This window comes from Corvus moneduloides, chromosome 32 (genome assembly GCF_009650955.1).
Source record: "Corvus moneduloides isolate bCorMon1 chromosome 32, bCorMon1.pri, whole genome shotgun sequence".
Taxonomy (NCBI): domain Eukaryota; kingdom Metazoa; phylum Chordata; class Aves; order Passeriformes; family Corvidae; genus Corvus; species Corvus moneduloides.
Genome location: NC_045507.1, coordinates 445,043 through 472,309, shown reverse-complemented (window position 1 = coordinate 472,309; position 27,267 = coordinate 445,043). Strand labels below are relative to the sequence as shown.

General features: G+C 68.4%; 3 protein-coding genes across 4 annotated transcripts in view; 2 read left to right on the top strand and 1 right to left on the bottom strand.

Annotated features, from left to right (window-relative positions):
• The window catches only part of CACNA1A (calcium voltage-gated channel subunit alpha1 A), a 29,276-nt gene extending 9,796 nt beyond the window's left edge, over positions 1-19,480 (bottom strand). Inside the window, 39 exon segments of the mRNA XM_032094429.1 lie at positions 1,058-1,185; positions 1,369-1,519; positions 1,756-1,856; positions 1,950-2,015; positions 2,096-2,212; positions 2,304-2,387; positions 2,679-2,789; positions 3,062-3,124; positions 3,126-3,227; positions 3,312-3,513; positions 3,605-3,745; positions 3,813-3,973; positions 4,067-4,098; positions 4,101-4,165; positions 5,109-5,215; positions 5,289-5,348; positions 5,665-5,794; positions 5,875-6,016; positions 6,307-6,665; positions 6,841-7,197; positions 7,199-7,567; positions 7,964-8,070; positions 8,170-8,237; positions 8,345-8,462; positions 8,550-8,622; positions 8,738-8,869; positions 8,982-9,094; positions 9,224-9,336; positions 9,787-9,996; positions 10,246-10,335; positions 10,452-10,508; positions 11,124-11,239; positions 11,321-11,424; positions 11,850-12,037; positions 12,804-12,956; positions 13,068-13,159; positions 14,597-14,736; positions 15,318-15,423; positions 18,555-19,480. Coding sequence (XP_031950320.1) covers positions 1,058-1,185; positions 1,369-1,519; positions 1,756-1,856; positions 1,950-2,015; positions 2,096-2,212; positions 2,304-2,387; positions 2,679-2,789; positions 3,062-3,124; positions 3,126-3,227; positions 3,312-3,513; positions 3,605-3,745; positions 3,813-3,973; positions 4,067-4,098; positions 4,101-4,165; positions 5,109-5,215; positions 5,289-5,348; positions 5,665-5,794; positions 5,875-6,016; positions 6,307-6,665; positions 6,841-7,197; positions 7,199-7,567; positions 7,964-8,070; positions 8,170-8,237; positions 8,345-8,462; positions 8,550-8,622; positions 8,738-8,869; positions 8,982-9,094; positions 9,224-9,336; positions 9,787-9,996; positions 10,246-10,335; positions 10,452-10,508; positions 11,124-11,239; positions 11,321-11,424; positions 11,850-12,037; positions 12,804-12,956; positions 13,068-13,159; positions 14,597-14,736; positions 15,318-15,423; positions 18,555-18,838 — 5,312 coding nt within the window. The 5' untranslated portion in view covers positions 18,839-19,480.
• Positions 19,481-21,979: 2,499 nt separating this feature from the next.
• Positions 21,980-24,673, top strand: CCDC130 (coiled-coil domain containing 130). Its single transcript, XM_032094616.1, is given in 10 exon segments — positions 21,980-22,443; positions 22,550-22,603; positions 22,868-22,950; positions 23,035-23,090; positions 23,195-23,255; positions 23,335-23,477; positions 23,686-23,858; positions 24,016-24,154; positions 24,246-24,385; positions 24,387-24,673. Coding segments are annotated over 10 exon segments (1,068 nt in total). The 5' UTR covers positions 21,980-22,440; the 3' UTR covers positions 24,603-24,673.
• A 144-nt stretch (positions 24,674-24,817) lies between these two features.
• MRI1 (methylthioribose-1-phosphate isomerase 1) lies at positions 24,818-27,194 on the top strand. 2 transcript variants are annotated; one of them, XM_032094594.1, is made up of 6 exons: positions 24,818-24,917; positions 25,205-25,446; positions 25,760-25,932; positions 26,090-26,266; positions 26,546-26,770; positions 27,006-27,194. In XM_032094594.1, exons 1-6 carry the CDS (start codon positions 24,876-24,878, stop codon positions 27,134-27,136), a joined length of 990 nt encoding a protein of 329 aa, XP_031950485.1. In that variant the 5' UTR covers positions 24,818-24,875; the 3' UTR covers positions 27,137-27,194. The 2 variants fall into 2 exon arrangements, with proteins under 2 accessions (XP_031950485.1, XP_031950484.1); XM_032094593.1 differs by having other exon boundaries at positions 24,829-25,007.
• The last annotated feature ends 73 nt before the right edge of the window (positions 27,195-27,267 follow it).

The window sequence follows — 27,267 nt, the reverse complement described above, 5'->3', positions numbered from 1 at the left end:
ATTAAATAATTTAAAACAAGCAGAGAACGATAAACAGTTAAATAATAACGAGCAATTAAATGATTCAAACGAATCGAACGATTCAAACGAATCGAACACCAAACAATGACGAAAAGAACCTCAAAACCCAAACCAAGGCAAAGCAGAATTTCCCCGTCTCGGCCCGCCCGCGGGGGGGGGGGGGGTGGGGGGGGGGGGGGGGTTGGGGGTGCCCCAGGCCGGGGGGGCCGCGGGAAGCCGGGGGGGGGGGTCAGGGGTGGGGTGGGGTGGGGGGGCTCCATGCCGGGCCCGGGGGCGCGGGGGGATGTATATAAATATACGGGATGTATATGTATATACGGCGCCGGGAAGCGCATTCCAGCCCCGGGGGGGGGCGCGGGGGGGGGGCGAACCTTGCAGGCCACCCTATGGGGGCATTTCTTGCCCAGCCCCAGGGGGGGGGAGATCACGCGCAACAAACTGTACATGTCCCGGTAGTGGATGCGCCCGCTGCAAGAGACACACGTTAGTGGGGGCCCACAGCCCCCCGCAACCCCCCGGGATGGGGCGGGGGCAACAGAAACCCCCGGGACCCCCCCCCCCGGGGAGGTTTGGGAAGTAGAGACCGCCCCCCCCACGGGTGAGGGGGGCTGCACCCGCTGCAATAGAGGCACTTTAAGGGTGGGAGGGCTGCGACCCCCTGGCCCGGACCTCCGAGACCCTCCGGGGAGGGTTTGTCACCAGAGACCCCCCCGGGGACAATTCGGGCTCCAGGGACCACTCGGGACCCCCACGGGGCCACTTCAGGTGCTGGGGGTTGGAAAACCCTGGGGACACCCTCTCGGAGGGGGGCACACACCAGTGGACAGCGGGGACCCCGAGGGGGGGCCAGAGCACTCGGGGGGGGGGTTTCGGTCACCTTTTCTGCCGGCCCCTCCCCACGGACCCCGCTGCACCCCCGGGGATGGGGGGGGGGAACGGGGCGCGACCCCTCCACCGTGTCCCCGGCGCTGGGAGGAGCCCGCGGGGTCCGGGGGTGTCCCTGTCCCCCCCCGCACCCCCCTGGGGGGGTCCTTACCAGGCGGCGGGGTCGTACTCGGCCCAGACCCGCACATACTCGTCCAGGTGGTGCGGGCCCAGGATGGACGAGTCCCGCGTCAGGTACTCGAAGTTGTCCATGATGACGGCGACAAAGAGGTTCAGCATCTTCGGGAACGGGGGCGCGGGGGGGGTCAAGGGTGGGAGGGCGCGGTGTCCTCCTCCCCAGAGCCCCCCGGAGCCCCCCCGGGCTCAGCAGAGAGGAAGGAGATGGGAGAAGGAGCAGAGGTGAAGGAGCAGGGGTGTCAGGGGTGGGCGGGCGGTTTGGGGACCCCCCCCCCGGGAGCTCACCAGGAAGGAGCAGAGGAAGATGAAGGACACGAAGTAGAAGTAGGCGAACTCGTTGCCGCACTCATCCTCCTTGATGCCCGAGTTCTCGTCGCACGGCTTCCCGCTCAGGCACGACAGCATGATCTCGTGCCACGCCTCCCCGGTGGCGCTCCTGGCGACAGGGGACGCGCCGGTCACACGGACGGCAAGGGGGACACGGCGGGGGGAACACGGCGGCGCGGCTCTCATAGCGCGGGTGGCACCAGTATGGCACTGGGTGGCACTGGGACTGTGCTGGGAACGTGCTCGGGTGGCACTGAGTACCCAGGTGACACTGGGGTGGCACTGGGACTGTGCCGGGGGCCACACTGCGGTGGCACTGAGCGCCCAGGTGACAGCGGGGCCCACCTGAAGAGCAGCATCAGTGCCTGGAAGAAGGTGCGGAAGTTGTTGTGCTGGGTGATGGCCGACTCATCATCCTCCTCCTCGATCCCGATGTTCCCAAACACCTGGGGGGGGGGCAGGGCAGCTCAGGGGGGCCGCGGGGGGGCTGGGGGTGTCACCTGCACCCGGGGGTGTCACCTGCACCTGGGGGGTCTCACCTGCATCCCGATGATGGCGTAGATGAAGAAGAGCATGGCGATGAGCAGGCACACGTAGGGCAGGGCCTGGGGGCACAGCGGGGCCGGTCACGGGGGGCTGGGGCCGGGGGCGGCATTTGGGGGGACATTAGGGTTTCGGGGGGCACCTTGAAGGACTGGACAAAGGTCCAGAGCAGGATGCGGATGGTGTAGCCCTGGCGCAGGAGCTTGATGAGCCGCGCAGCACGGAAGAGTCGCAGGAAGCTCAGGTTGATGAAGTTGTTCTGGGGGGACGAGGAAAAGGGGGTGAGGGGGGAAAGGGGACCCTGGGAATGGGGCTGGGGGAGGAGACGGGGGGCAGCAGTCCCCACCTACCCCAAACTCTGTCACCAGGATGTCTGTGATGCTGCCCAGGACCGTCACAAAGTCGAAGACGTTCCAGGCGTCGCGGAAGTAATTCTGGGAAAGGGGGGAAAGGCATGTGGGGTCCTGGATCCCGGGGTACCCCTGCGCTGGCTCCCCAGATCTCGGTGTGGCCCTGCAGTGGATCCCTGTACCCAAGGATGCCTGGTGACAGATCTGGGGCACTCGTCCCATGAGGTCCCTGGGGTCCCCTGAGGTTTCGGGGTTCTCTGGGGTGCCCTACCTTCCTGGAGTTCCCTGATGTCTTGGGACCCCCCGTGTCCCCAGGGTGCCCTGGTGGTCCAGGGGTCCCCCCCAACCCCGGGGTCCCCAGCGTTCCCCCCGTACCAGGACGCCAAAGGCCATGATCTTGAGGAGACACTCGAGGGAGAAGAGGGAGGTGAAGACGTTGTTGAACATCTTGAGGACGTACTCGTAGGTGTCCGAGGCATCGTAGAACTGCAGGGACAGCACAGGAGGGTGGGGACGGGGGGCACAGGGGTGCAGCCCAGGGTGGGGGGTGGATCCAGGGGGACAGGGACAGGTTTAGGGGACGGGGACAACTCCGAGGGGGACAGAGGTGCAGGACAAAGCTGGGCTACAGGAATGGATTCAGGGATGGACGGACAGAGCAGGACCAACCCCAGGGGGGTGCAGGACCAGGGGCGCCTGGGGGGCTGAGAACAACCCTTGGGGGGCTCCCCAGCCCCTCCAGCGCCATCCCCGCCCACCTTCATCATGAGCACGATGGTGTTGAGGGCAATCATGGCCATGATGGTGTACTCGAAGGGGGGGGGACACCACGAACTGCCACATGCGGTACTGGAAACTCTGGCGGTTCTGGGGCATGTGCCGGGTCAGCGGCTTGGCGCTGATGGCGAAGTCGATGCAGGCTCTCTGCAGGGACAGGGGGACACACGGGTGTCACCCACCCTGGTGCGGCCCCCGCAGCTCCGCGGAGGGAGGGCACAGGGGCGGCACCTCGTTCTTCTCCAGGCTGTACTCCTCCATCATCTTGTCCCCCTGCTCCTGGAAGGTGATGATGATCAAGGCCACGAAGATGTTGACGAAGAAGAAGGGGAAGACGACGAAGTAGACGACGTAGAAGATGGACATCTCCATGCGGTACCCTGGGCTTGGCCCTTGGTTCTCATACGTGGCATCCACTGAGTGCTTGAGGACCCTGCGGTGGAGCAGGGCAGGGACGGGCTGGGGGTCCTGCAGCCCCCCCAGACCTCTCCCGGACCCCCAGCCCCAAATCCGCGCAGCCTTACTGCGGCCACCCCTCGCCGGTGGAGACGGTGAAGAGGGTGAGCAGCGCCCAGAGCACGTTGTCGTAGTGGAACTCGTACTTCTTCCACTCGCGCTTCTGCGCCTTCACCTCGTTGTCCTTCTCGTACACCAGGTACTCGCCCCTGCCCAGGGAGGGGCGGTGGGCGGGGGCCGGGTGGGCGGCGTGGGCCCCTCCCGGCCGGGCCGTACCTGCAGTCCTTCTCGAACTCCTTGGACTCGTCCGTGCAGTAGAAGAACTTCCCCTTGAAGAGCTGTACGGCCACCACAGCGAAGATGAACATGAAGAGCATGTACACGATGAGGATGTTGAGGACGTTCTTCAGCGAGTTCACCACGCAGTCAAACACGGCCTGGGGAGGGGGTGAGGGGGTGGGGGTCAGCACTGGTAGTTAGAACCCCCCAAAATTTCCCAGGTGGGTGGCGAACTCCCCCCAAGAGCCCACCTTGAGCTTGGGCAGCCTCTTGATGGTCTTCAGGGCCGAGCAACGCGGAGGACGCGGAGGGACTTGATGGTGTTGATGTCCTTCCCTTTGCTGCTGCCACTGGGGGTGGGCGAGCGGGAGGTGTGGGACCCCTGGTGCGGCCGGGACACCCCGGAAACCCCAGCAGGACCACGGGTGGTCCCACGCCCTCCTCCCCTGCTGGTCCCACCCCTCCCCTCCCTCCAGGCTGAGCCCCCTCCCCCCTGCGCTCATCACGTGTTTGCCTGAGGCGCTTTTGGGGGGGGCGGGGGTGGGAATTTGGGGAGCGGGAGCGAGGCACGACCACGAGCACAAGGAGAGGACGAGGACGGAGACGAAGGCAGAAGGATTTACCGTGAGCTGCTCCTGCGGCGGAGGCAGAGGAAGCGGAGAGACAAGGCACGATCAGAGCCCCCCCCCAGCACCTCCGGGCCCCCCCGAGGGACGAGGGGGGACCCTCGGGGCAGCCCCACCTCCTGCGAGGTGCTTGGGGTCCGCTCCGGGTTTACTCCCGTGTTACTCGGGGGTTGCTTGATTTTTGTGGGAGTTGCTCAGCCCAGCCTCGGAGGCTGCTCAGTTACTCAAGGGATGCTCAGGCTTTACTCGTAGGATGCTCAGCCTCTGCTTTAGGGCTGCTCAGACACTCGGGGGCTGCTCAGACACTCGGGGAATGCTCATCCTTTACTCAGGGGATGCTCAGGCTTTACTTGGAGAGTGCTCAGCCTTTAGGGCTGCTCAGACACTCGGGGGATTCTCACCCTTTACTCGGGGGATTCTCGGTCCCTCAGGGGTCAGTTGCCCCTTCCTAGGGGCTCCCTCGCCCCTTCCTAGCGGGTTCCTCCTCCTTCCCTGCCACACCGACACAGGGACGGTGACAGGACGACACAAATGCAGTGACAAGCGGCCGAGGACGGACGTCAAGCGACAACAGAGAGCGTGGGCAGCGGGACAGGCCCCACCGGGGCGCTGGGAGAGGCCACCCCACTCCACCTCCATCCCCTGCGTGTCCCCCCCAGGCACTCACGTGAAGGCAAAGGCCACCAGCGCCCCGCTGACCACGATGAAATCCAGAATGTTCCACAGGTCCCGGAAATAGGCACCTTGGTGAAGCACCAGTCCCAGATCCACCATCTGCAGGGGCAATGGCGGGGGTCAGGGGGCTCCGGGGGCGCCCCCCCGCCCTGTGGGCCCTCCCCACGCTCACCTTGATCACCATCTCGAAGGTGAAGACTCCCGTGAAGACGTAATCGAAGTAGCGCAGCACCTGTGAGGGGAGGGACAAGTTTGGGACACCCCTGGGATCCCCAGGACCTCAGGAGCCCCCCAGGACCCCCCAGAAACTCAAGGCCCCCAGCACCTCAGGACCCCCAAGACCTCCTCAGCAACCCGGGACCCCCCAGAACCCCACAGCACCCCAGGCTTCCCATGCCCTCCACCGTGGCTGAGCTCATTCTCTCAGAGCCAACACATCCCGACCATGGGGCCCCCACTTTAGGAGCTGTTTTGGGGTCGTCCGCCCTCAGATCAGCACTCCCCACCCCGGGGGCCCCCGCTGGTGGCAGAAAGGGGGGGGGTCTCACATTGTTGCGGGGGGCGTTGGGTTGCACGGGGTCCTCGGCCGCCAGCGCGATGCTGCTCATGGCGATGACCATGAGGATGCACATCTCGAAGTAGCGCAGGTTCACGATGTAGTGGCAGAGCCGCCGGAACCTGGCGAGGACACGGTGAGGAGGGACCCCCGGACCTCCCCGGGACCCCCCCGACCCCTGCTGCCTCCCCCCGGTGCTCACGGGTTGGTGGTGGAGAGGATGAACATGGAGCTGTAGGGCACCATGGGCTTGGGGCCGTTCTCGTCCTGCCCGTCGCCTTCCTCCTCCTTCTTCTCCTCCTCCTCTTTGCGGGGCAGCGGCTCGGGGTTGGCGTTCCTGTTCACTGCGGGGGTGGCGCCGTCAGAGACCCCCCCCAGAGCCCCTGAACCCTCAGATCACCCTCGTACCCCAGATCCTTCACATCCCCTGGACCTCCCAGACCCCCCATATCCCCGCAACCCCCCCAAACCCGCCCCCAAGGTCCCTTGGACTTCCCCAGACCCTCTGAACTCCCCCAAACCTCCTGGACACCCAGAACATCCCAGATCCCCCTGGGAGCTCCAGATTTCCCCTCAGACTCCCCAGATCCCCGACCCTCCCAGACTTCGCCCAAACCTCAGTGGGCTCCCCTACCTTGGACCAGGGCGTTGCTGGGGGGCGGCGGGAAGGGGGGTGGGATGTCCACGGCCGTGTGTTCCGGCTTCCCCCCCCCTTGGAGGGTTGTTGGGGGGCCGGGGTTGGTGACCACCAGGCTGTTTTCGGGGGGCGGGGGGTTGGCAGTGGGCGGGGGCCGGCGGGGTGGGCCGGTGGAGGGACAGGGGGTGTGGTTGCCCACGGCGGGGGGCGCGGGGGGCTCGGCCGTGGCCAGTTTGTTGTTCTTCATGTTGTCGATGTCCTCGGCCACGGGGGGGTCCCGGCGCCCCAGGTCCTGCTGGATGGGGCGGGTGGTGGAGAGCGTGGGGCCCGACGGCGCCGGGGGCGGCTGCGCTTCCCTGGGGGGGAGCAGATGGGAAACGGCTCAGAGGGGACCCCAAGAACCGCTTCGGGGAGCCGGGAATGCCGAGGGACGCTCGGTTCCTTCCTGGGATCCATAGCAGCCCCTGCTCGGAGGGTCCCTCCAGCTCCGGGGCGTCCCACCGATCCCCGGGGTCTCTCCCGCGCCCTCACCTCCTCCGCCGGTGCCGCCGCTCCTTGTCCTCCCTCCTGCCCTCGCCGTCGTACCCGGGCGGTGCCCCGTGCCGGTGCCGCCGCCGCCGCTCGCCGTCCCCGTGCTCTCCGTCGCCCTCGCCCCGTGGCTGTCGCCCCCCGTCCCGGTGCCGAGGCCGCCGCTCGGGCCTGGCGCCCTCCTCGCCCTCCTCGGCCCCGCGCCGGTGCCCGCGGTGCCGCCGGTGTTCCCGCTCGGGCGGGGACCCGGCGCGGCCGTCGCGGCTGCGGTGCCGCCCTTTGGGCCGCTCGCCCTCGGCGTAGCCGCGCTCCTGGCTGGGCTCCCGCTCCGGTTCGCGGCTGCTGCTGCGGGGACGGCGGCTCGCGGGGGGGGGGTCCCGAGGGGTCCCCGGGCCGGGGGCCGCCGCCGTGGTCGGGGTAGCGCGGCTGCTGCCGGCGCAGCTCCTCGGCGCGGAGCGGCCCGAAGCGGGGGTCGGGCGGGGGCTCCCCGGGGCGCGTCTTGTTGGTGTTGTTGTTGCGGTTCTCCTGCGGGTCCACGACCAGGGGCCGGTCCAGGTGCGTCTTCATGTCCGGGCGCAGGTGGCGGGCGTACGGCACCTTCCAGCGCTCCTCGGGGTCCAGCTCGCTGTACAGCGCCTCCCGGCTCGCCAGCAGGTTCTGCTTGCGCAGCTCGCTCGTGCGCTGCTCCCACACCGACTTGGAGGATTTCTGGTTCTTCTGCTGCTCCTTCCTGCGGCCCCGGGGGCGGGATTGGGTCGGGAGGGGCCGGGGTGTGGACGGGATGGGGTTGGGACGCAGCTGGGGCGGGTCCGGGATGGAGGCAAGGGTAGGGATGGGATGGAGCCGGGATGGAGTTGGGATGGGGCTGGGATGGAGTCAAGGATGGATCTGGGATGGAGCCGAGATCGATCCGCAGATGGAGCTGTGATGAAGCCAGGATGGAGCCGAGGAAGGAGCCAGGATGGACCCAGGGACGGAGCTGGGATGGAGCCGGGATGGATCCGGGGATGCAGCTGAGGAAGGATTCAGGATGGACCCAAGGATGGAGCCAGGGTGGGTCTGGCCTGGCTCTGGGATGGCTCTGGGGATGGATCCGGGATGATCCCAGCTGGCTCCAGACACTCACATGGTGACGGACATGTTGGCTGCAGACAGCGGGCTGACCTCGGCCACCTCCTTCGCCTTCTGCAGCGCCAGCTTCTGGTTGGCGGCTTCCTCCTCCTCCTGCTCGTCCTGCAAAGCCCCAGCGCCACGTCCAGCCCGGCTCTGAGACCCCCCCCCCCAGACCCTCCAAGCCCCCCCCGGGCGCTCCAAAGCCCCCAGACTCCTGACCTTGGTGAGCTCCTGCGCGTTGGCCAAGTTGTCCACGGCGATGGCCAAGAAGACGTTCAGGAGGGTGTCTGGGAGCCGCGTCAAGGCAAAGCAGGGACCAGGGAAGCCCCTCCCCTCCCAGGACTCTCCCCGAGCCCCCCCAGCACCCCCGGGACCCCCAGGACCCCCAGGATACAGTTGCCGAAGAGGGTGAGGACGATGAAGTAGACGGAGAAAACCATCCCGCCCTTGACGCCGCCCTGAGATTTGATCCCGTCGTACATCACCGCGTTCCAGTCTTCTCCCGTCAGGATCTAGGGGGGAGGAAGGAGCCCTGGGGGCAGCGGGGACCCCCCGCGAGCCCCCCGCCCCCTCAGAGACCCCCCTGGGGTGGGGCCTACCTGAAACACCGTCATTATTGCTGCTGGGAAAGTGTCGAAATTGGTGGGAGGGGTCCCGTCGTCAAAATTGAACCTGGGGGGGTTTGGGGGGGCAGCGGTGGGAGCCCCACCAGCACCAGGTGCCCCCCAAGCAGGGACCTGGGGGCACAGAGACCCGGGGGATCCCATTTCCCCAGCCAGTCACTCACTGTCCCCGAAGAGCTGCTATCCCAAAAAGGGCGAAGACCACGATGAAGAGGAAGAGGAGGAAGAGGAGGCTGATGATGGATTTCATGGATTTCAGCAGGACACCCACCAGGTTCCGCAGGGAAGCCCAGTACCTATGGGGACAGCACCAGGCTGTGGGGGGTGCAGGGGGGGCGTGGGGGGACACGGGACATGAGAGGACATGAGGGGACGTGGGGGACAAACGGGGGGGGACACGGGACTCACTTGGTGACTTTGAAGATGCGCAGTAACCTGAGAGCTCGCAGCACGCTGATCCCAAAGGATGTTCCCGGCTTCACAACAGCCCAGATCACCTCGAAGATGCTTCCGATGATAACCTGGGAGCGAGACAGTGTCCCCAGATGGTCCCCATCCCACCCCACCCCACCCCATCCCATTCCATCCCATCCTGTCCCGTCCCACCCCATCCCATCCCAGCCCCATTCCCGTCCCGTCCCGGCACTCACGGCACAGTCGAAGCAGTTGAAGGACGAGTGGAAGTAAGGCCGCGTCCCCAGCCCGTACATTTTTATAAACATTTCGGACATAAAGAGTCCCAAGAAAATGAATTCTGCATAGTCTGAGGAGGGGGGGACACAGCAGTGAGGGGGGGACACTCCAGGGGGTCCTGGGGGTCTCATGGGCTGGGGAATCCCAGGAGGTTGGGGGTCCCAAAAGCTGGAGGGGGGGGGGTGTCACATCAGCTGTAGGGGTCCAGGGGGCTTTGGGGGCCTTGGGGAGGCTCGGGGGGGGGGAGGGGTCGGGTCTGGTTGGTTCTGGGGGACTCCAGGAGTCTCCAGTGGGTTTGGGGGGACTCTGTGGGGTTCTCCCTGGGGCCCTGGGGGTCTCTGGGGATCTGGGATGACTCCTGGAGGGAGTCGAAAATCCAGAGTGGGTGGTTGTGGTGCCTGATAGGAACACACGGAGCGTTGGGGGCTGCTGGGGGGCTCTGGGGGGCTCCGGGTGGCTCTGGGGGGCTCCGGGGGGCTCCAAGGGGCTCCGGGGGTTCCGGGGGTTGGGGCTGACTCACAGAGGAAGTCGGAAAGCCAATCTGGCTGGTCGTAGTGAACGATAGCAACACACAGGGTGTTGAGGGCTACCAGACTGAGCACGGTCCAGTAGAAGGCCTGAGTTTTCACCATCCGCCGGATGTGGAAGCGCATCCGCCGCTCCCGCTTGTGGAAGAAGGTGGCGTTCTCCAGCTTGGCACTTTTGAGGCTGGCACGGGCGAAGGGGGACCCTGCAGGAGATCCCCCCGGGGCCCGGCGTGTCACGCCAGGCTGTCCCCGTGTCACCCACCACCCCCTCATGTCACCCCAAAACACCCCCAAACCATCCCTGGGGGCACCCACCCGCCCCAAACCATCCCTGGGGCACCCACCCCTCCCCAAATCATCCCCCCACGACCCTCCAGCCCCACCCATCCCCCGTCCCTCTCCCAGTCACCCCGATCCCCCATAGCCCGCCCGCGCTGTCCCCCGTCACCCACCCATGGCCGCGATGTCCCCCAGCTGCTCCTCGCCCTCCTCGGGGCTCAGCAGGTCCGTCTTGCTCCTCTTGCTGGTGGCCCTCCGGAGAGCTCCCGCAGGGGGGGGCACAGGGGGGCGGCCGTCACCGGGGGGGTCTCTGAGACACCCCCGGGCCGGGCGGGGGTCGCCGCCGGGGCGGGGCGGGGGGCGGGGGCTGCGCACTTACCATCGAAGGGGCGCCGGGGCTCGGCCTCGGGCTCGTCCTCGGCCAGGATCACCTCTTCTGAGGGAAAGTGGGGGGGCTCAGGGGGGCTCGGGGGGGCCTCGGGGGGGGGGGGGCCGGGGGCGGGAGAGGGATTTGGAACCCCTGGGAGGGCCGGGGGGAGAGGGCTTGGGGGCGATTTGGGGACATTTAAGAGGGTTTGGAGAGGGTTGAGAGCACGGTTAAGGGGCTCTTTAGGGGTCTGGGGGAGGTGGAAGGGCGTCGGGTTATCCCGGGGGTCCCGAGAGGGCGGTTGGAGACCCTGGAAGGGGTTGGAGAGGGTTTGGGGAGGGGGATTGGGGTGCGTTGGGAGGGGTTAAGAGGGTTTGGGAAGGGTTGGGAAGGGTTGGGAGGGTTTGAGGGGATCCCAGGAATGCCCCGGGCGGGTTGGAGGGGATTTGGGGAGATTGGGGGGAGCTGGAGGGGATAGAGGGGGATTTAGGGTGGGCTGAGGAGGATTTGGGGGCGTCCCAGAGGGTTGTAGAGGGTTTGGAGAGGATTTGAGTGGAATTCGAGTGCTTTGGGAAGGGATTTCAGGGGGTTTTGGGGGCGTGCAAAGGGTTGGGAGGGGGTTATGGAGGTGCCGGGGGCTCGGGGGGGGTCGGGAGGGTTTTGAGGGGTGGTCCCGACCCTCACCCGCCTTGGAGATCCACTCCATGTATCCGTTGAGCTCCCGCTCGATCTGCTGCTGCCGCCGCAGCTTGAGGAACGCCCGGCGGTTCTCCACCCGCTCCCGCTCTTTGGCAAACTCCCTGCGGACCCCCCCGGTCAGCGCCGGTCCGGGGGGGGGCACCGCGGACTCCCCCCCTCGGAGCGCCCCCCGCACCGCTTACCCGGACAGGACCCCCAGCACGAGGTTGAGCATAAAAAAGGAGCCGATGATGATGAGGGGGATGAAGTACAGCCAGTTCCAAGTGTTCCCTGAGGCGTCGTTGCTCTGGGAAATGGGGAGGGGGGAGGACGACAGGGAATGGGGGAGTCCCATGAAATTTGGGGGGATCCCAGGAATTGGGGGCGTCCGGTGAGCTCGGGGGGTTCCATAATTCGGGGGGGGGGGGGGGTCCCATGACCTGATGGGGTTCCCACGAGTTGGAGGGGTCCCATGAGTCGGGGGGAGATCCCCAAAGGGCCCCATGACCTGGAGGAGTTCCCAGGGGGTCCCCTGAGTTTCGGAAGGGTCCCACGAGGGTCCCATGAAGTCATGTGGGGGGACCTAGGGAAGGACACGCGGGGACAGGAGGGGACAGACCCGGGAGGGGACTCCAGAGAGAGGGGAGCACCGGGAGGAGGCCGGGCGCCGGGAGGGCACCGGGCGGGCACCGGGGGGCACCGGGAGGGCACCGGGAGGGGCCAGGCCCTCACATAGTAGAGGAGGTCGGTCCACCCTTCCATGGTGATGCACTGGAAGACGGTGAGCACGGCGAAGAGGATGTTGTCGAACTGCGTGATGCCGTAGTTGGGCCCTTCCCAATACTTCTTGCACTTGGTGCCGTTGGGGCAGATCCGGGCCGGCTCGTCCGTCCCGCACGGGACCTCCACCTTGATCTCGTCTGGGGAGGGCGGGGGTCCCGTTGTCTGAACCCCCTCCGTGTCCCCAGGACCCCCCCCCTCCCTCCCCTCCGCCGCAGGGCACGGACAGAAATAACCGCGGCCAATTAACGGCTTCATCAAGGGAGAGCAGCAATTAGGACATTCCAAATCGGGCGCTGGCCGCCGGCCCGGAGAGGTTTGGGGCCGGGGGAGGGTTCGGAGGGGTGGGAGGGAAGGATTCGACCCCCCAACCCTGCTCCCAACCCCGGTGATCCCAGCCTCGGGATCCCAGCCCGCCCCGGTAGGAAACTGAGGCAGGAAGGGGAGGGGGGAGATTTTGGGGGTGGTTAGGGGAATTTCAGGGGATTCAGGGGGAGTTAAGGGTGGTTAGAGAGGGTTTGGGGGGTTAGAGGGGATTGAGGGGTGCTGGACGGGGGGGGCGGTGGGCTTTAGGGAGGGTTTGAGGGATTTGGAGGGGGTTTGGGGAGGGTTTAGGTGGGGGTTGGGATTTGGAGGGGGTTTGGGGAGGATTTAGGTGGGGGTTGGGATTTGGAGAGGGTTTGGTGGGGATTTAGAGGGTTTAGGGGTTTTGTAGAGGGTTTGGGGCAGACTTAAAGGGGGTTTTGGTGGATTGAGGGGGGATTGGGCGGGGGGCGGGAGTTTGAGGGGGGTTTAGGAGGTGGGGAGGGGGTTCAGGGAGGTGTAGGGGGGACTTAGGGAGGTTTAGGGGCGTTGGAGGGGATTTGGGCAGTGTTTTGGAGGGGGATCAGGGGCGTTTGGCCCCACCTGTGACCAGGTCGAAGCAGGTGGTGTGGAATTTGCCCATATAAAACTCTAATCCTATTATGGCGAAGATGAGGATCGCGAAGAAGAGCAGGAGCCCGATCTGCAGCAGCGGGATCATCGCCTTCATGATGGACTTCAGCACGACTTGTAAACCTGCAGCAGCGGCGGTTGAGCGGCCACGCCCCCCCCGGGACCCCCCCCCGGGACCCCCAAATCCTCCCGAGGACTCCCAGATCCTCCCAGGGACCCCCCCCCTGCACTCACTTGGGATCCCCGAGACCAGCTTGAGGGGCCGGAGCACACGCACGGCCCGCAGCGTCCGCAGGTCGAACTGGGAGCCCACCGAGGCCAGGATGCTGCGGGGACAGTGGGGTCAGCAGGGTCAGCGGGTGTGGGGACCCCCAGCAGGGCCACCGCGGCTGCCAAGAGCGGCCACAGCTGCTGACACACCCCAGCACGGCCAGGGACCCCCACAATCGGTCACCACGGCCATCGAGAGATGGCGTGTCTGGCCACGCCACCACCGTGTCCAAGGGCCACCACCGTGAGCCTGTGGCCACACTGTCACAGCTGTCACAAGCCCCCGTGTCCCTGTCACAGGGCCACGAGCCCGCGGCTGTGCTGTCACAGCCACGGCGAGCCCCTGTCCCCAGTGCAGAGCAACGAGCCCCTGGCCCCCATAAGCCCCCGAATCTTTGTCACATGGCCACGAGCCCCTGGCCCCCACGAGCCCCCCACGTCCCTGTCATACGGTCACGAGCCCGCGGCCACCACGAGCCCGCGGCGGTGCTGTCGCGGCCCGCGCGAGTCCCCGTGTCCCCGCCGCAGGGCCACGTGCCGCAGGGCCGGCAGCCGGTGCCGCCAGCGCGGGCGGCAGCTCGGGGCTATTTTTAGCCTTTTCCGGCGATGCTGCCGGTGGTGGCTGATGCCAGCGCTGGTCCCAGCCCGGGGGTCGCGGCCACCGGCCAGCAGCGGCCCCGGCATCCCCGAGGGGCCGGAGGGTGTGCCCGGCGAGCCAAAGGGGGTTCCCGGGTGTACCCCAGGGGTTCATTGCTGACCGCGGTGCTGCGGAGGGTCCCCTGTTGCCATGGCAACCTGATGGAGATGCTCATCCATCACCCCCCCGTCATCGCAGTCAGACGCGCCCCCCAGCGACCCCCAATACCCCCCTTTACCCCAATTTATCCACCCTCTGTCACCCCCTTTCATTCACCCCAAATCACCCCAATTAATTCACCCCCTCATCACCCCAATTTCTGGGGGGGAGCAATGCTGGGAACAGGGGGTGAGGGAGGCCAGGGGGTGCAGGACAGAGCCCCCCAAAAATAGCCCCCAAAAGAGCTCCCCAAAACTCCCGCTTCAGTTTCTCCACTGGGCAAGCACAGGACACGGGGATAGGGGGGCTGTGACAGGGGGTCTCTGTGACCGGGGGTCTCTGGGGCGATGCTGCCGTGGCCGGGGGGATTCTGGAGCGGCAGGTGCAGCTGCCGGAGTTGCCAGCGGGTGCCGGTGCCGCGCGCTGAGTGACACCGCGGGGACACGTTGTGACAGTGCCGGGAGGCCCCCGGGGACACGGGGACAGGGACGAGCTCGGCGGCCCCGCACACGCGCGGGGACACGTGGGACACGAGGGTGGGGCAGAGGTGGGGACGGGGGGGGGGGTCCTGCACCCGCACACCTGCGTGGGGCGGTCCCCACGGGCACGGACACGCGGTGACACGCGTTTGTCCCCAAATAGGCGCGTCCCAGCTGCGTCCCAGCTGTGTCCCCGGTGTCCCCCGCGCGCCCCTCACCCCGTGAGCACCACCACGAAGTCCATGACGTTCCAGCCGTTGCGCAGGTAGGAGCCTTTGTGGAAGGCGAAGCCCAGCGCGATGATCTTGATCCCCGCCTCGAAGCAGAAGATGCCGATGAAATACGGCTCCGTGTCATCCTGGGCGCGGGGACAGGTGTCGGGGACGGGTGCCAGGGGACGCCACCACCTCCGGACACCCCCTGCCCCCGGGGCGAGGGGTCAGCGCTGCCCCCGGCCCCCTCCGGCCCTCCCCAGGTTGCCCCGGGCGGAGGCGGCGACGCTCCCGGCGTGGCCCAGATTCCCAGTAAGGAGGAAACTGGGACGCCGGCGGGTCCGGGGGGAGCTGGGAATCGTGGCCGGCGTGGGCCAGGTGCGGGCTGGCAGCCCCCCTCCCAACCCCCCGTCCTGCTGCCCACGCAGGGGGGGCAGGGACACAGCAGGGACCCCGCGGGGGGCTGGGGACACTTGATTGAGCCCCCAGGGTGGCCAGGGACCCCCAGCAGAACCCCCAGAGACCTCCACTAAAGCCCATGGGGTGCCCGGGCACCTCTGCTGGCACCCCCAGGGTGTCCAGGGACCCTCACCAGAGCTCCAGACGTGCCCAGGGACCCTTGCTGGAGCCTCCAGGGTTTGCAGGGACCCTCCCGGGAGCCCCAGGGACCCTCCCCAAGCCTCAGGGGTACCGGGGACCCTCTCCAGCCCACTCGCCCCCTGCTCACCAGCCGCTCCGACATGGGGGTCTTATCCTCGTCGGGCAGGTGCTGCTCCAGCGCCAGGACGATGCAGTTCGCGATGATGGTGGCTAAAATCATGTATTCAAAAGGAGTGGGGGGCGAGTCAAGGAAAAAACGGGGCTGGAGGACCCCCAAACCACACCGGCAGGGGGAAAACTGAGGGAGTGGGGCCACGGGGTGCCCAAAGCGGGGCCAAGGCCCTTCCCTTGCCCCGGTGTCGGTGCCCGCGTGTTCGGCAGTTCATTAATTAATTCCCTCATCAAAGCGGCAGCCGCGGCCTCGGCTCCGCGAAGCGATCAAAGCGCCCCGGGGACAGCGGGACTCGCCGCGACCGACACGGCCCCGCCCGGCCCGCGGGCACCGGGCAGTGGCACCCCCGGGGGTTGCGGGGACGTGTCCGTGTCCTGTCCCGCGTCCCCAAGTGCTGCCCCAAGGCCCTGTGCCCTGCCCCACATCCCGCCCCACCAGTGGTGCCCATGGCTGGGGCCATGGTGGCACTGAAGGTCACAAAGATGAGGCCGGACCCCACGAGGCCGGGGCAGGGGATGGCTGCGGCCCCACAGCCTGGCACGGAACGGGTGTCCCACACAGATCTCCGGCGTGGCACTGCTGGCCAGCATGGCTCTCTGGCACGGGACAGCTGTCCAGCATGGCACGGCCATCCCAACGGCCACCCGGCGCTCCAGCATGGCACGGCTGTCCCAACAGCTCCCTGGCACGGCACGGCTCTCCGGCACAGCCTGGCCTGGTTATCCAGCCTGGCACAACGGGGCCACCCGGAATGGCCACCCCACTCTGCCATCCCGGCACAGCTCCGGCACAGCGCTGTGACCTGGCACAGGCACCGGGCACAGCCCTGGCACGGGGACCTGGCGCTGGTCTCCAGCACAGCTCCGTGGCACGGCTCGGTTCTCCAGCACCTCTTCCCGGCACAATATGTCCCCCGGCGCCGGTATCTGGGCCAGCGCGGCTCCCTGGCACCGCACTGTTACCAGGCACGGCTCCCTGGCACAGCACAGCTCCCGGTACCGGTATCCAGCCCGGCAGGATTCCCTGGCACTGACCAGCTCCCGGTGCCGGTATCCGGCCCGGTGCGGCTCCCTGGCACAGCCGAGGATCCGGTGCCGGTACCTCCGTCATGACACGGGTACCCAGCACGGCTCCCGGTACCGGGATCTGGCCCTGCCCGGCTCCCTGGAACAGCCCGGGCGTCCAGCACGGCTCCCTGGCATGGCACAGCTCCCAGAGCCAGGATCCGGCCCGGCTCCTGGCATGGCCCGGGCATCCGGTGCCTGATTCCGGCCCGGCACGGCTCCTGGCACGGCCCGGCCCGGTTATCCGGGGCAGCGAAACGCGGCGATGCAGCACGGATCCAGCACGGATCCAGCACGGCACAGCCTCCCTGCCATGGGGCTCTGCGCCCCCAAACCGGGATCGGGAGGCTCCCCCTCCCCTCCGCGCGCCCCCCGGGATTCCCCCCAGGACGGATTTTGGGGCGCCGCGGGAGCAACCCCCGGCTGCCGCCGCCCCCTCACCCCGGGACCGGCGTGGGAGGCTCTGCGTGCCGCAGGATGGGACCCGCAGGGCCGCGCCGGGGAGGGCGGGGGGCGATGCATCACCCCTCCCCCCGGGACCCCGGGGCACCCCGACACCCCCAGACCCCTGCCCGGCCCCGCCGCGACGCCCCTGCCCCGGGGCGCCGGGACCCGCTCGCCCTCCACCGCCCCGGGGACGGCGCTGCCCGGCCCCGCTGCGGCACCGAACGGCGCAGCCCGCCCCCCCCGCGACCCGCACCCCCAACCCCGCACCCCCGGACCCCCCAGGTCCTCTGGCGGGCACATCGGATGTGCCCGAGGGGGTGACCTCGCCCCCAAAGTGCCCCCGGTGTCGGGGGGGGTCCCCAAAAGCTCGTGGTGGAGCCAGAGACCCTCAAAAGCGCGTGACGACCCCCCCAGCCCCGCGTCGGCGCCCCCCAGCCGCCAGGAGAGGTGTCAGTGTCTGTGTGTGGGGTGACAGCGGTGGGTTGTGGGGCGACAGTGGCAGTTTTGGGATGGTGGGGGTCCTTTTGGGGTCACAGGGGCCTTTTTGGGTTGCTGCTATCAGCCGAGGGTTTTGGGGGCAGGAAAAAGGGGGAAGAGGCTCGGAGGAACCCCAAGGGCAGCAGGGCCGGGGCTCCACCTCCCCAAAATAGCACAAAATAGCCCAAAATAGCCCAAAACAGCCCTGCGCCCCCAGACACCCCAGCTGAGGAGGGGAGACGGATCTGGGGACACCTCGAATCAGCGGGGACCCCGGAGGGATGGCAGTGGGGGGGAGGACAGGAGGGTTGTGGGGTGCGGGGGCTCGGAGATGCCAGGTCACACATTCTCCCCAAAAATCGGGCACCGAGAGGTACTGGTGCAATGGGGTCCCCCTCTCCGCCCCCCCGGATGAGCTGGACCCCCCAAATGTGGGGAGGGGGGCGGTATGGGGGGGGGGGCAGCAGGGGCATGGGGACCCCAATGCAGGGCAGAGAAATGGGGGTCCCCAATGAAAGGCAAGGGGTTGGGGACCCCAAAAGGGGGCTGGGGACCCCAGTGCAGGTCACAGGGACAGGGACATTGGATGGGGATCCCAATCAGGACACGGTGACCCCAATATGGGTCTGGAGTCCCCAGTGCAGGGCAAGGGGACGTGGGATGGGAACGAGGTGCAGGACACAGGATGGGGACCGCAGTGTGGGGCTGGGGACCCCAGTGCAGGACACGGTGACCCAGTATGGGGATGGTGACCCCGATATGGGGATGGAGAGGTGACGCATGACCGGAATGGGGACCCCAGTGCAAGGCAGGGAAACGGGGTCCTCGATGGAGGTCAGGGCATAGGGACCCTCATGCAGGTCAGGGGAACCCCAAAGCGGGTCAGGGCATGGAGCCATCATATTGGGACCCTGATATGAGGATGGGGATCCCAATACGGGGCTGAAGAGCTCATGCAGGGCACGGAGACCCCAGTGCGAGTCTGCGGACCCCAGCGCAGGACAGGGTGACCCCAATAGCAGACTGGGGACCCCAGTGCCGGACAGGAGACCCCAATGAGGGCCAGACGTCGGGGCTGTGGGCTGGGGCCGGGGTCCTTGTGCCAGTCCCAGGTTCCCATCACGGGGCACGGGGAGTGCCAGAGCCGGGTCCCCTCGGCCGGGGGGTCCGGTGTGGGGCGCGGGGGCCCCCCCAGAAAGGATATGGCCATTCGGTGATCTTTTTGGCGTATTTCCTCACCACGTTGTCCTCGCTGAAGAGGAAGAGCGAGCGGTTGACGGTGAGGCAGTTCTGCCGCACCGGGATGGGGTTGTACAGGGCCATGGTGCGGGCGCGCTGGGCCATGGACTGCTTGTAGAGCCGCTGCGCCCCGGGGGGGCCCTGTCGCGGACCCCCCCCCGCGCCCCGGCCCCCCGCCGCCGCCCCGGGGCCGCTCCCTCCGCCGCCGGGCCCGTAGCGGGCCGCCACCTCCTCTCCGAAACGAGCCATCCCGCCGGGGGGGGGTCACGCTGCTGAGGTCGGCACCGTCGAGGAGCTCATCACATCCCATGGGCCCCCCCCAAACGCTCGGGGGGGGGTCGGGGTCCGTCCCGACCGGGCGCGGGGCGCTCAGGCGGCGGACGGGAGCGGTGCCGGCATTCCGAGCATCCTCCAGTGCGGCGCGCCCCCCCCGCGAGCCGGTGCGGCGGGGGGGGACCCCCGGCAGAGGGGGGTCCGCGGGATGCGGGGGTCCCTCCGCTGCGGCTCGCGGTGCCCCGAAGCGGGGGGTGGTCCCGGCGCTGCGGCTCCCGGTGCCCCGGTATGGGGGGGTCCCTCCGCTGCGGCTCGCGGTGCCCCGGAGGATGGGGGGGCTCTTCTCTTGCCGTGCCCCCCCCGCAATCCGGTGCGGAGGGGGTGGGGGAGCCCCCCCCGGTGTAAAGGGGGTCTCCGACGCTGCGGCTCCCGGCGCGGGGGGGTCCCGGTGCCCCGGAGGGTGTTGCGGGGGTCCTGGCGCTGCAGCTCGCGGTGCCCCGGTTTCGGGGGGTGGGTCCCGGTGTCTCGGTACCGGGAGGGCCGAGCCCCCCGCTGCGGCTCCCGGCGCCCCGGTGCGGGGGGGTCCCTTCGCTGCGGCTCACAGTGCCCCGGAGCGGAGTGCGGGGGTCCCGGCGCTGCGGCTCGCGGTGCCCCCGCCGGGGGGGGGAGGGTTGCGGTAATTTGGGGCGGGGGGGAGGAGGGGGAGAGGCGCGGAAAAACCCGGGGCTCGCTCAGCGCATCCCGGCGCCCCCGGCCCGGACCATCCGTGAGAGGGGGGGAAAGGTAAAAAATCCCCCCCAAAATCCCCAAACAGCCACAAAATCCAGCGGATAGAAAAAAAGGCGAAAGCGGCGGCGCCGGTGGGTGGTGGCCCCCCCTCGGGGCGGCGGGGCCGGGCGGGGGTCGCCGTCAGCCCCCCGGCAGCAGCGGGGTGGCGGGGCCCATCGGGCCGGGCTGCGGCAGAGCTCGCGCTGCTGCTGCTGCTGCTCCTCCTCCTCCTCCCCCTCTTCTTCCCCCCCCAGTACCCGGGACCTTCTTCCTCCTCCTCCTCCTCCTCCCTCTCCTCCTCCCTCTCCTCCTCCTCCTCTTTTTTCTCCTCCTCCTCCTCCTCCTCCTCCTGCCCCTCAATTCCCGGGACTTTCGTCCTCCTCCTCCTGCCCCCCGAGTGCCCTGGACCTTCCTCTTCTCCCTCCTCTTCCTCCTCCTGCCCCCCAATGCCTGGGACTTCCCCCTCCTCCTCTTCCTCCTCCTCCGCCTCCTCCTCCTCCTCCTCTTCCTCCTCCTTCTCCTCCTCCTCTAATTACCCCTTCATTACTTAACGGGGTTTAATGACCCCGCCGCTGCCTCAGTTTCCCCACACGGTGACGCCGGTGTCACCCCCCAGCTCGTTCCCGTGGGGACACAGTGGCCCTGTCCCCCCCACCCGCCCTTCGGGGTCCCCCCGGCTCCTCCCCCTCCGTGACCCCCCAAAGCGGCCGAATTTGGGTCAGCGGGTGCCCCCCAGCCCCCGGTGACGTCACGGCCCTTTGTCCCCAGCGCCGCTTTTGTCCCGGCGCCGCAGCCGCCGCACGTGGCCCTGCCAGTGTCACCCCCGGGCCACCGGGACCCCAAGACACCCGGCCGGGAGGGGCTGCGGGGGGCAGGGGGGGCACAGAGCTCCGCCGGAGTCCCCCGGCACCGGGGCTCTGCCCGGAGGGTCACTGGGGCCTGTCCCCAGGGGCAGGACCCCAAACAGGGGCTGTCCCCCAAGGGGGACCCTGAGCGTCACCTGCGAGCGATGGGGACCCCAAAACGCTGTGCACGGCCCCACACCTGGGCATGGCCCCACTCCTGTGCAAGCCCACCTGTCACAAGTGTCCCCACACAGCGCCAGCTCCGGCCGTGTCCCCAAATTCCGGGCTCAGCCCTTTCTCCTGGTAGGGGTCCCCCGGGGCCGGTGCCACCATCTCACTGGTGTCCCACCGTGGGGACACCCTCGCTGCCCTGGTGTCCCCAAAGGCTGCCAGACCCCTGTGTCCCCCTGGGCCCCCCCGTGTCCCCCCCGTGTCCCCCCGTGTCCCGGCCAGGCTGTGCCCATGTGTTGTGGCCGCATGCCCGGCGCAGCCGGATGTCCTGCAGGGCGGCAGCCGGACAGGGCCGGTGGCAGATGCGGCCGTGGGGACACCGCGGTGGCACTGGGGGCGCGGTGGCACCACAGTAGCTCATTAGTGTGTCCCTGTGATAAGGCGGTGGCTGCCTGCAGGGGCTGATCAGAGGCCACCGGGCCATCGCGGTGGCACCTGCTGGGGCTGGGGGGATGGTGGCAGGTGTGTGGCAGGGATGGCGGCAGGGATGGGACCGAGGGCACCGCCAGCCTGTGGAGGGGACATGGGTTGGTGGGGAGGGGACAGGGACACTGCCACCCCCATGGGGACCTGGGGTGATGGAAACGGGGATAGGGACATTATCACCCCCACGGGGACCTGGCATGACAGGGATGGGGACACTGCCACCCCCATGGGGACATGGGGTGACCATGACAGGGACACTGCCACCCCCATGAGGACATGGGGGGTCAACTCTATCCATCGAGGACACAGGATGATGGGGACAGCGATGGGGACACAGGGGTGACGGTGGGGGGCTGTGGAGGGGAGAGGGTTAGGGGAGCAGTCAGTTGCTATGGAATCCCGTTTCTATGGAACCCGTTGCTATGAGTCCCCGTTGCTATGGAGCCCGTTGCTATGGAGCCTCGTTGCTACAGTCCCCCGTTGCCATGAGCCCCCCCGTCGCTGCGGTCCCCGTTGGTATGAAGCACGTTGCTATGGAAACGGACGCGCTGAACGCTGTCGCTATGGGGCCCCCCGATGCTGTGGACCCCGTTGCTATGGACCCCTCGCTGCAATACGCCCCGTTGCTATGGAAACCCGTTGCTATGGACCCCCGTTGCTACGCAGCTCCCGTTGCTACGGGCCGCCGTAAGTCACCGCGCTGCGGCGCCGCCAGAGATCGCGAACGCCGCTGGAGGGGCGGGGCCGACAGGAAGGTTCCCGCCCCCTCGGCGTGGCTGGGCCAATCAGCGCACGGCGATGGGGAGGAAGGGGCGGGGCCTGAGGAGCGCAGCCGGAAGAGGTCGGTGGGGAGCGGGGGGTGCGCGCGGGGGCGATCCCGGTACAGCCCAGGGACCCCCGTACAGCCCGGGGACCCCCGTACAGACCGGGGACTCCCGTACAGCCCAGGGACCCCGGTGCGGAACGGGGACCCCATCCTGGAGCGGGGGGCCGCTCCCAGTATAGCCCGGTGACCCCAAACCGAGGGGTAGCTGGTCGCAAGTAGAGACCAGTGACCCCAAACTGGGCCGGGGGCCCGTCCCGGTATAGGCCAGTGCCCACTCGCCGCGTTCTGGGAGCGCGTTGGCCGGTGCTGTCTCCCGATCCCGTACCAGTACAAACCAGTGGCTCTTGTCCCCGCCCTGGTGCCCCTGTCCCAGCACGGACCCCGTTAACGCCTCCCAGTACGGGCCGAGGGCTCCCCAGTGACCTCCTCGTCGCCCCCAGGTTCTGCCCGTGCCGGTCGCGCGGCTCCAGAGACCCTCGGCCATGGTGAGTGCGGACGGGGCCACCTCAGCTGCGCTGGGACCACCGCGGCCACGCCGGGGCCACCGTGGTCACCCCGTGGCCACCCCGTGACACCCCGATTTCCCTCCAGGGTGAACGCAAGGGCACCAACAAGTACTACCCGCCTGACTTCGACCCCGCCAAGGTGGGCTGGGGGGCTCGCAGGGTTAGGGAGGGGCTTTGAGGGGCTAGGGGCTGGCAGGGGGGGTTGGGAGGGATGTCAGGGAGATTTTAGAGGGATATTGGGGTGCTGGGGGAATGTCAGGTTGTGGGGAGGGTGGGACTTTGAGGGGCTAGGGGCTGGCAGGAAGGTTCAGGAAGCTGGGAGGGGAAGTTTTGGGGGGCTGGAAGGGCATGTGGGGATTTTGGGGGGGCCGGCCCCCTCCCTGATCCTCCTTTTCCCCCCCAGCATGGCTCCCTCAACAAGTACCACCACAGCCACCCCCTGCGGGAGCGCGCCCGGAAGCTCTCCCAGGGCATCCTTGTCATCAGGTGAGGGGGGGGGACACCCCAAAACGTCCCTTGTCACATCCCGGGGGCAGCACTGACACCCCCAAACCCTGCCTGACCCCCCAGGTTCGAGATGCCCTTTAATATCTGGTGTGACGGCTGCCAGAACCACATCGGGATGGGTGAGTTGCACCCCTGTCCTGGGGACTGGGGAGTTTTGGGAGGTCCCAAAGGGTCCCCACATCTGCGGGGGGGGGGGTGATTTGACCCCCCCATCCCCCCACAGGTGTCAGGTATAACGCGGAGAAGAAGAAGGTGGGGACCTACTACACCACCCCTGTGTACAGGTGAGCCACAGCCCCTCCCTCACCTGCGGGGACACCCGGGGACCCCCCGGGGACCCCCTGACCCGTGTGCGCCCCCCAGGTTCCGGATGAAGTGTCACCTGTGCGTCAACTACATCGAGCTGCAAACGGATCCCGGGAACTGCGACTATGTCATCGTCAGCGGGGCCCGGCGCAAGGAGGAGCGCTGGGACCCCGGGGACAGCGCCCAGGTCCTGCCCACCAGTGAGTCCCAGTATGGCCCAGTGCCTCCAGTCAGTCCCAGGGACCCCTGTCCTGGTGATTCCAGTCACTCCCAGTGGCTCCCAGTCGGGCCTGGCACAAGGATGAGCGCTGGGATGCAGGGACAGCGCCCTGGTCCTGCCCAGTCCCTCCCAGTGCCCCCAGTCCCTGCCAGTGCCCCCAGTGAGCTGCGGTAACGGCGTCCCCACAGCCCCAGAGCAGCGGGAGCGCTTGGCCATGGATCCCATGTTCCGGCTGGAGCACGGGGTGACAGACCGGGGGGTCCTGGAGCGCGCCACCCCCACCCTGACGCGGCTGCAGGAAGCTCAGGACGCCTGGAAGGACGATTTTGGCCTCAACAGCCGCCTCCGGAGGCGCTTCCGGGTCAGTGGGGAGGTCCAGGACCCCCAAATTTTCACTGGGGGACTCCGGGACCCCGAAAAGCCCAGCGGGGGGGCTCCTGTCCACGCTGGAGTCTCCAGGACCCCCAGGCACCCCCGGGGGTCTCCGGGCCGTGCCCCCAGCCCCGTCTCGCCCCCAGGAGGAGAAGAAGACGCTGCGGGAAGAGGAGGAGGAGGCAGCAGCGCTGCGGGCGAGGGCCGGGCTCAGCATCCCGCTGCTCCGCGAGGAGGAGGAGGATCGGCGCCTCGCCGCCCTGCTCACCCTGCGCGCCCCCGACTGTGCGTGGGGGGGGTCCCGGGGGGGTTCCCGCGGCGGTTCGGGGCGGCCCCGCGCCCCCCCTGACCGCCCCCCGGCCTTGTCCCCCCACAGCCTACGAGGAGAAGCAGCGGCTGAAGCGCTCCGAGATCTCCCAGCGCTCCTGGTTCGCCCAGGGCACGGCCCGAGCGGGCGGGGGGGCCCTCCAGAAACTGGCTCTGGGGACGGGGCGAGCGCCGAGGGGACCCCCGGGCCCCCCCCCCGACCCCCGCCGGGCTCGGCATCGTGCGGCGGCGGGCGGGGGAGGACGGCGGGGGGGCGGAGGGGCCGCCCCGGGAGAACTCCGAGGCCGGGTCGGACCCGCCCTGTGCCGCCCCCCAGGCTGGGGGAGCCCCCCCGGGCCCCCCCGGTGCCGCCCCCGCCCCGTCCCTCGTCGCCGACTACTCGGACTCCGGCTCCGAGAGCCCCTGAGCGGGGTTTTGGGGGGCTGGACCCCCGGCCTGGTCTGGGGGGGCGCCGAGCCCCCTGCCCACCCCCAGAGACCCCCCCCCCCCACCCTGTAATTTATACCCCCGAGCAGCCCAACATTAAAAGCTGTCGGTGGCCTGTCGTGAGTGTCGCATGTCGCGCCATGGGACCCCCGCTCCGGATCGCGACCCTCGGCCCTCCCCGCGCTCCGGTCCCCCCGTGACGCCGCCGTGGGCGGTCCCCTCCCCCCGGAAGGGGCGGTGTCGCGGTGTGGCGATGGTGCTCGAGTCGCTGCGGTACCGGCGTGGCTCCCTCGAGGTGCTGAACCAGCGGCTGCTGCCGGGGCAGCTCCGCTACGAGCGGGTGGGGGGCGTGGAGCGGGCCTGGGGCGCCATCCGCGACATGGAGGTGAGGGGAGACCCCCCCCCAGTGCCCCCGACCCCCTCTGAGCCCCTGGTCCTGGCCCCCTCCCACCCGTCCCCAATCACCCCCGCAAAACCCCCTCCTCTCCCTTCCCCCCACCCACCCCAACCACCCCCTTGTTTGGGGAGCTCCCAAATCCGCCCGGGAGGTGCTCAGGGACTGTTCTGTGCCCCCCCCCCCAGGTGCGGGGGGCTCCGGCCATCGCCCTGCTGGGCTGCCTGAGCCTGGCCGTGGAGCTGGCGGGGGGCGCCGGGCCCTCCGATGATTTGGGGGCCCTGGAGGAGTTTGTGGGGCAGAAATTGGGGTTCCTGCTCAGCGCCCGCCCCACGGCCGCCAACCTGGGCCGCGAGGCCGAGCGGCTCCAGACGTTTGTCCGGCAGCAGGTGGAGACCCCCGGCGTCACCCCCCAGCAGCTGCGGGAGAGGTAACGGGGGTGAGCGGAATTTGGGGGGCGCTGGGGGGCTGGGAGGTGGTGGTGGGGGGTGTTGTCAATATTGGGGATCCCCAATATTGGGGGGAGTTGGGGGGCTGGGAGAAGTCTCAGGTGGTTCCTGGGATCCCTCTGGGGTGGATTTGGGGTGTTGAGGGGGGGTCCTGAGGTGGTCCTGGGGTGGATTTGGGGTTCCAGGTGCCCTTGGGGTGGGTTTGGGTGTTGAGGGGGGTCTCGGGATCCCCTGGGGTGGGTTTGGGGTTAGGGTTGGGGGGGTCACACCCCCCGTTTTTCCCTCCCTTCCCAGCATCATCGAGTACATCGAGGGGCTCCTGGAGAAGGACCGGAGGGACAATCGGAACATTGGGGCGCACGGGGCGAGCGATATCCTGGGGAGGGTCCCGGAGGGTGGCCCTGTCACCCTCCTGACCCACTGCAACACCGGGACCCTGGCAACAGCGGGCTACGGCACCGCCCTGGGTACTGGGAGCACTGGGGGGCTACAGCACCGCCCTGGGTACTGGGAGCACTGGGGGGCGCAGTGTCCCCCATTTCCCCCAGGGCTTGTGCAGAGGTCTCGATGGCGGGGGGAGGTGTCTCTGTCGCGGAGTCCCTGACATGTCCCTCGTGTCCCCAGGTGTCGTGCGGGCCCTGCACCAACGTGGGTCTCTGTCGCGCGTGTTCTGCACCGAGACCCGGCCCTACAACCAGGGCTCGCGGCTCTCAGCACTTGAGCTGCGCCACGATGGCATCCCTGTCACGATAATCGCCGACAGTGCGGCCGCTGTCACCATGAGGGAGCGGGGAGTGCAGGGTGAGGGGTGGTGGGGGCCAGGGGGACACACGGAGGGGGTGACATGGGAGGGGGATGGGGACAAGGGATGGGGAGGGGAGACAGGATAGGGAGGGGACACGAGATGAGGAGGGGACACGGGACAGGATGGGGACAAGGAGGAGGGACACGGGATGGGTGACAGAGGCTGGGGACAGGTGACATGGGAAAGGACTGGGACAAAGAGGGGGGGCACAGGGAGGGGACGTGATGGGGGCAGGTGACAAAGGACAGGTCCCCCTGACCCCGTTCTGTCCCTAGCCGTGGTGGTGGGCGCTGACCGCGTGGCTGCCAACGGGGACGTGGCCAACAAGATCGGGACGTTCCAGCTGGCGGTGGCCGCGCGGCACATGGAGATCCCCTTCTACGTGGCCGCCCCAAGCAGCACCTGTGACCCCACGCTGGCCTCGGGCCGCCTGATCCCCATCGAGGAGCGGCCGGGGACAGAGCTCACCCAGCTCGGGGGCGTCCTCCTGGCTGACCCTGGTGGGTGCCGCGCATCGGGGGCGTCCTGGGGTGTCTCATTTGGGCAGGTCAGGGTGTCACAGACCCCAGGGTGGGTTGGTGTCTAGGGATGGGGGTTCCCTGATGGGTCAGGGGGTGCCCTATGGGTCAGGGGGTCCTAAATGAGGTGGGGCGGTCGCATTTGGGTCAGGGGGTCCTGACAGCCTGGGGTCGCTGCCAGAGCCCCTCTGACCCCGTGTTCCCCCTCCTCCTGCAGACGTCGATGTGTGGAACCCCGCCTTTGACGTCACGCCGCATGAGCTCATCACGGGGGGCATCATCACGGAGTGGGGGGTCTTCGCCCCCTCCGAGGTGTGCCGGGCGCTGGCGGAGCGGGGGGAGCAGTGACAGGTTCCGGTGTATCCCGGCAGTCTTTGCAGCAATAAAGCCCCGGTGAATCCCGGCAGCCTTGGCGGCAAAAACGCCCCGGTGTATCCCGTTACGCTTTGCGGCAGCGAGGCCCCGGTGAATCCCGGCAG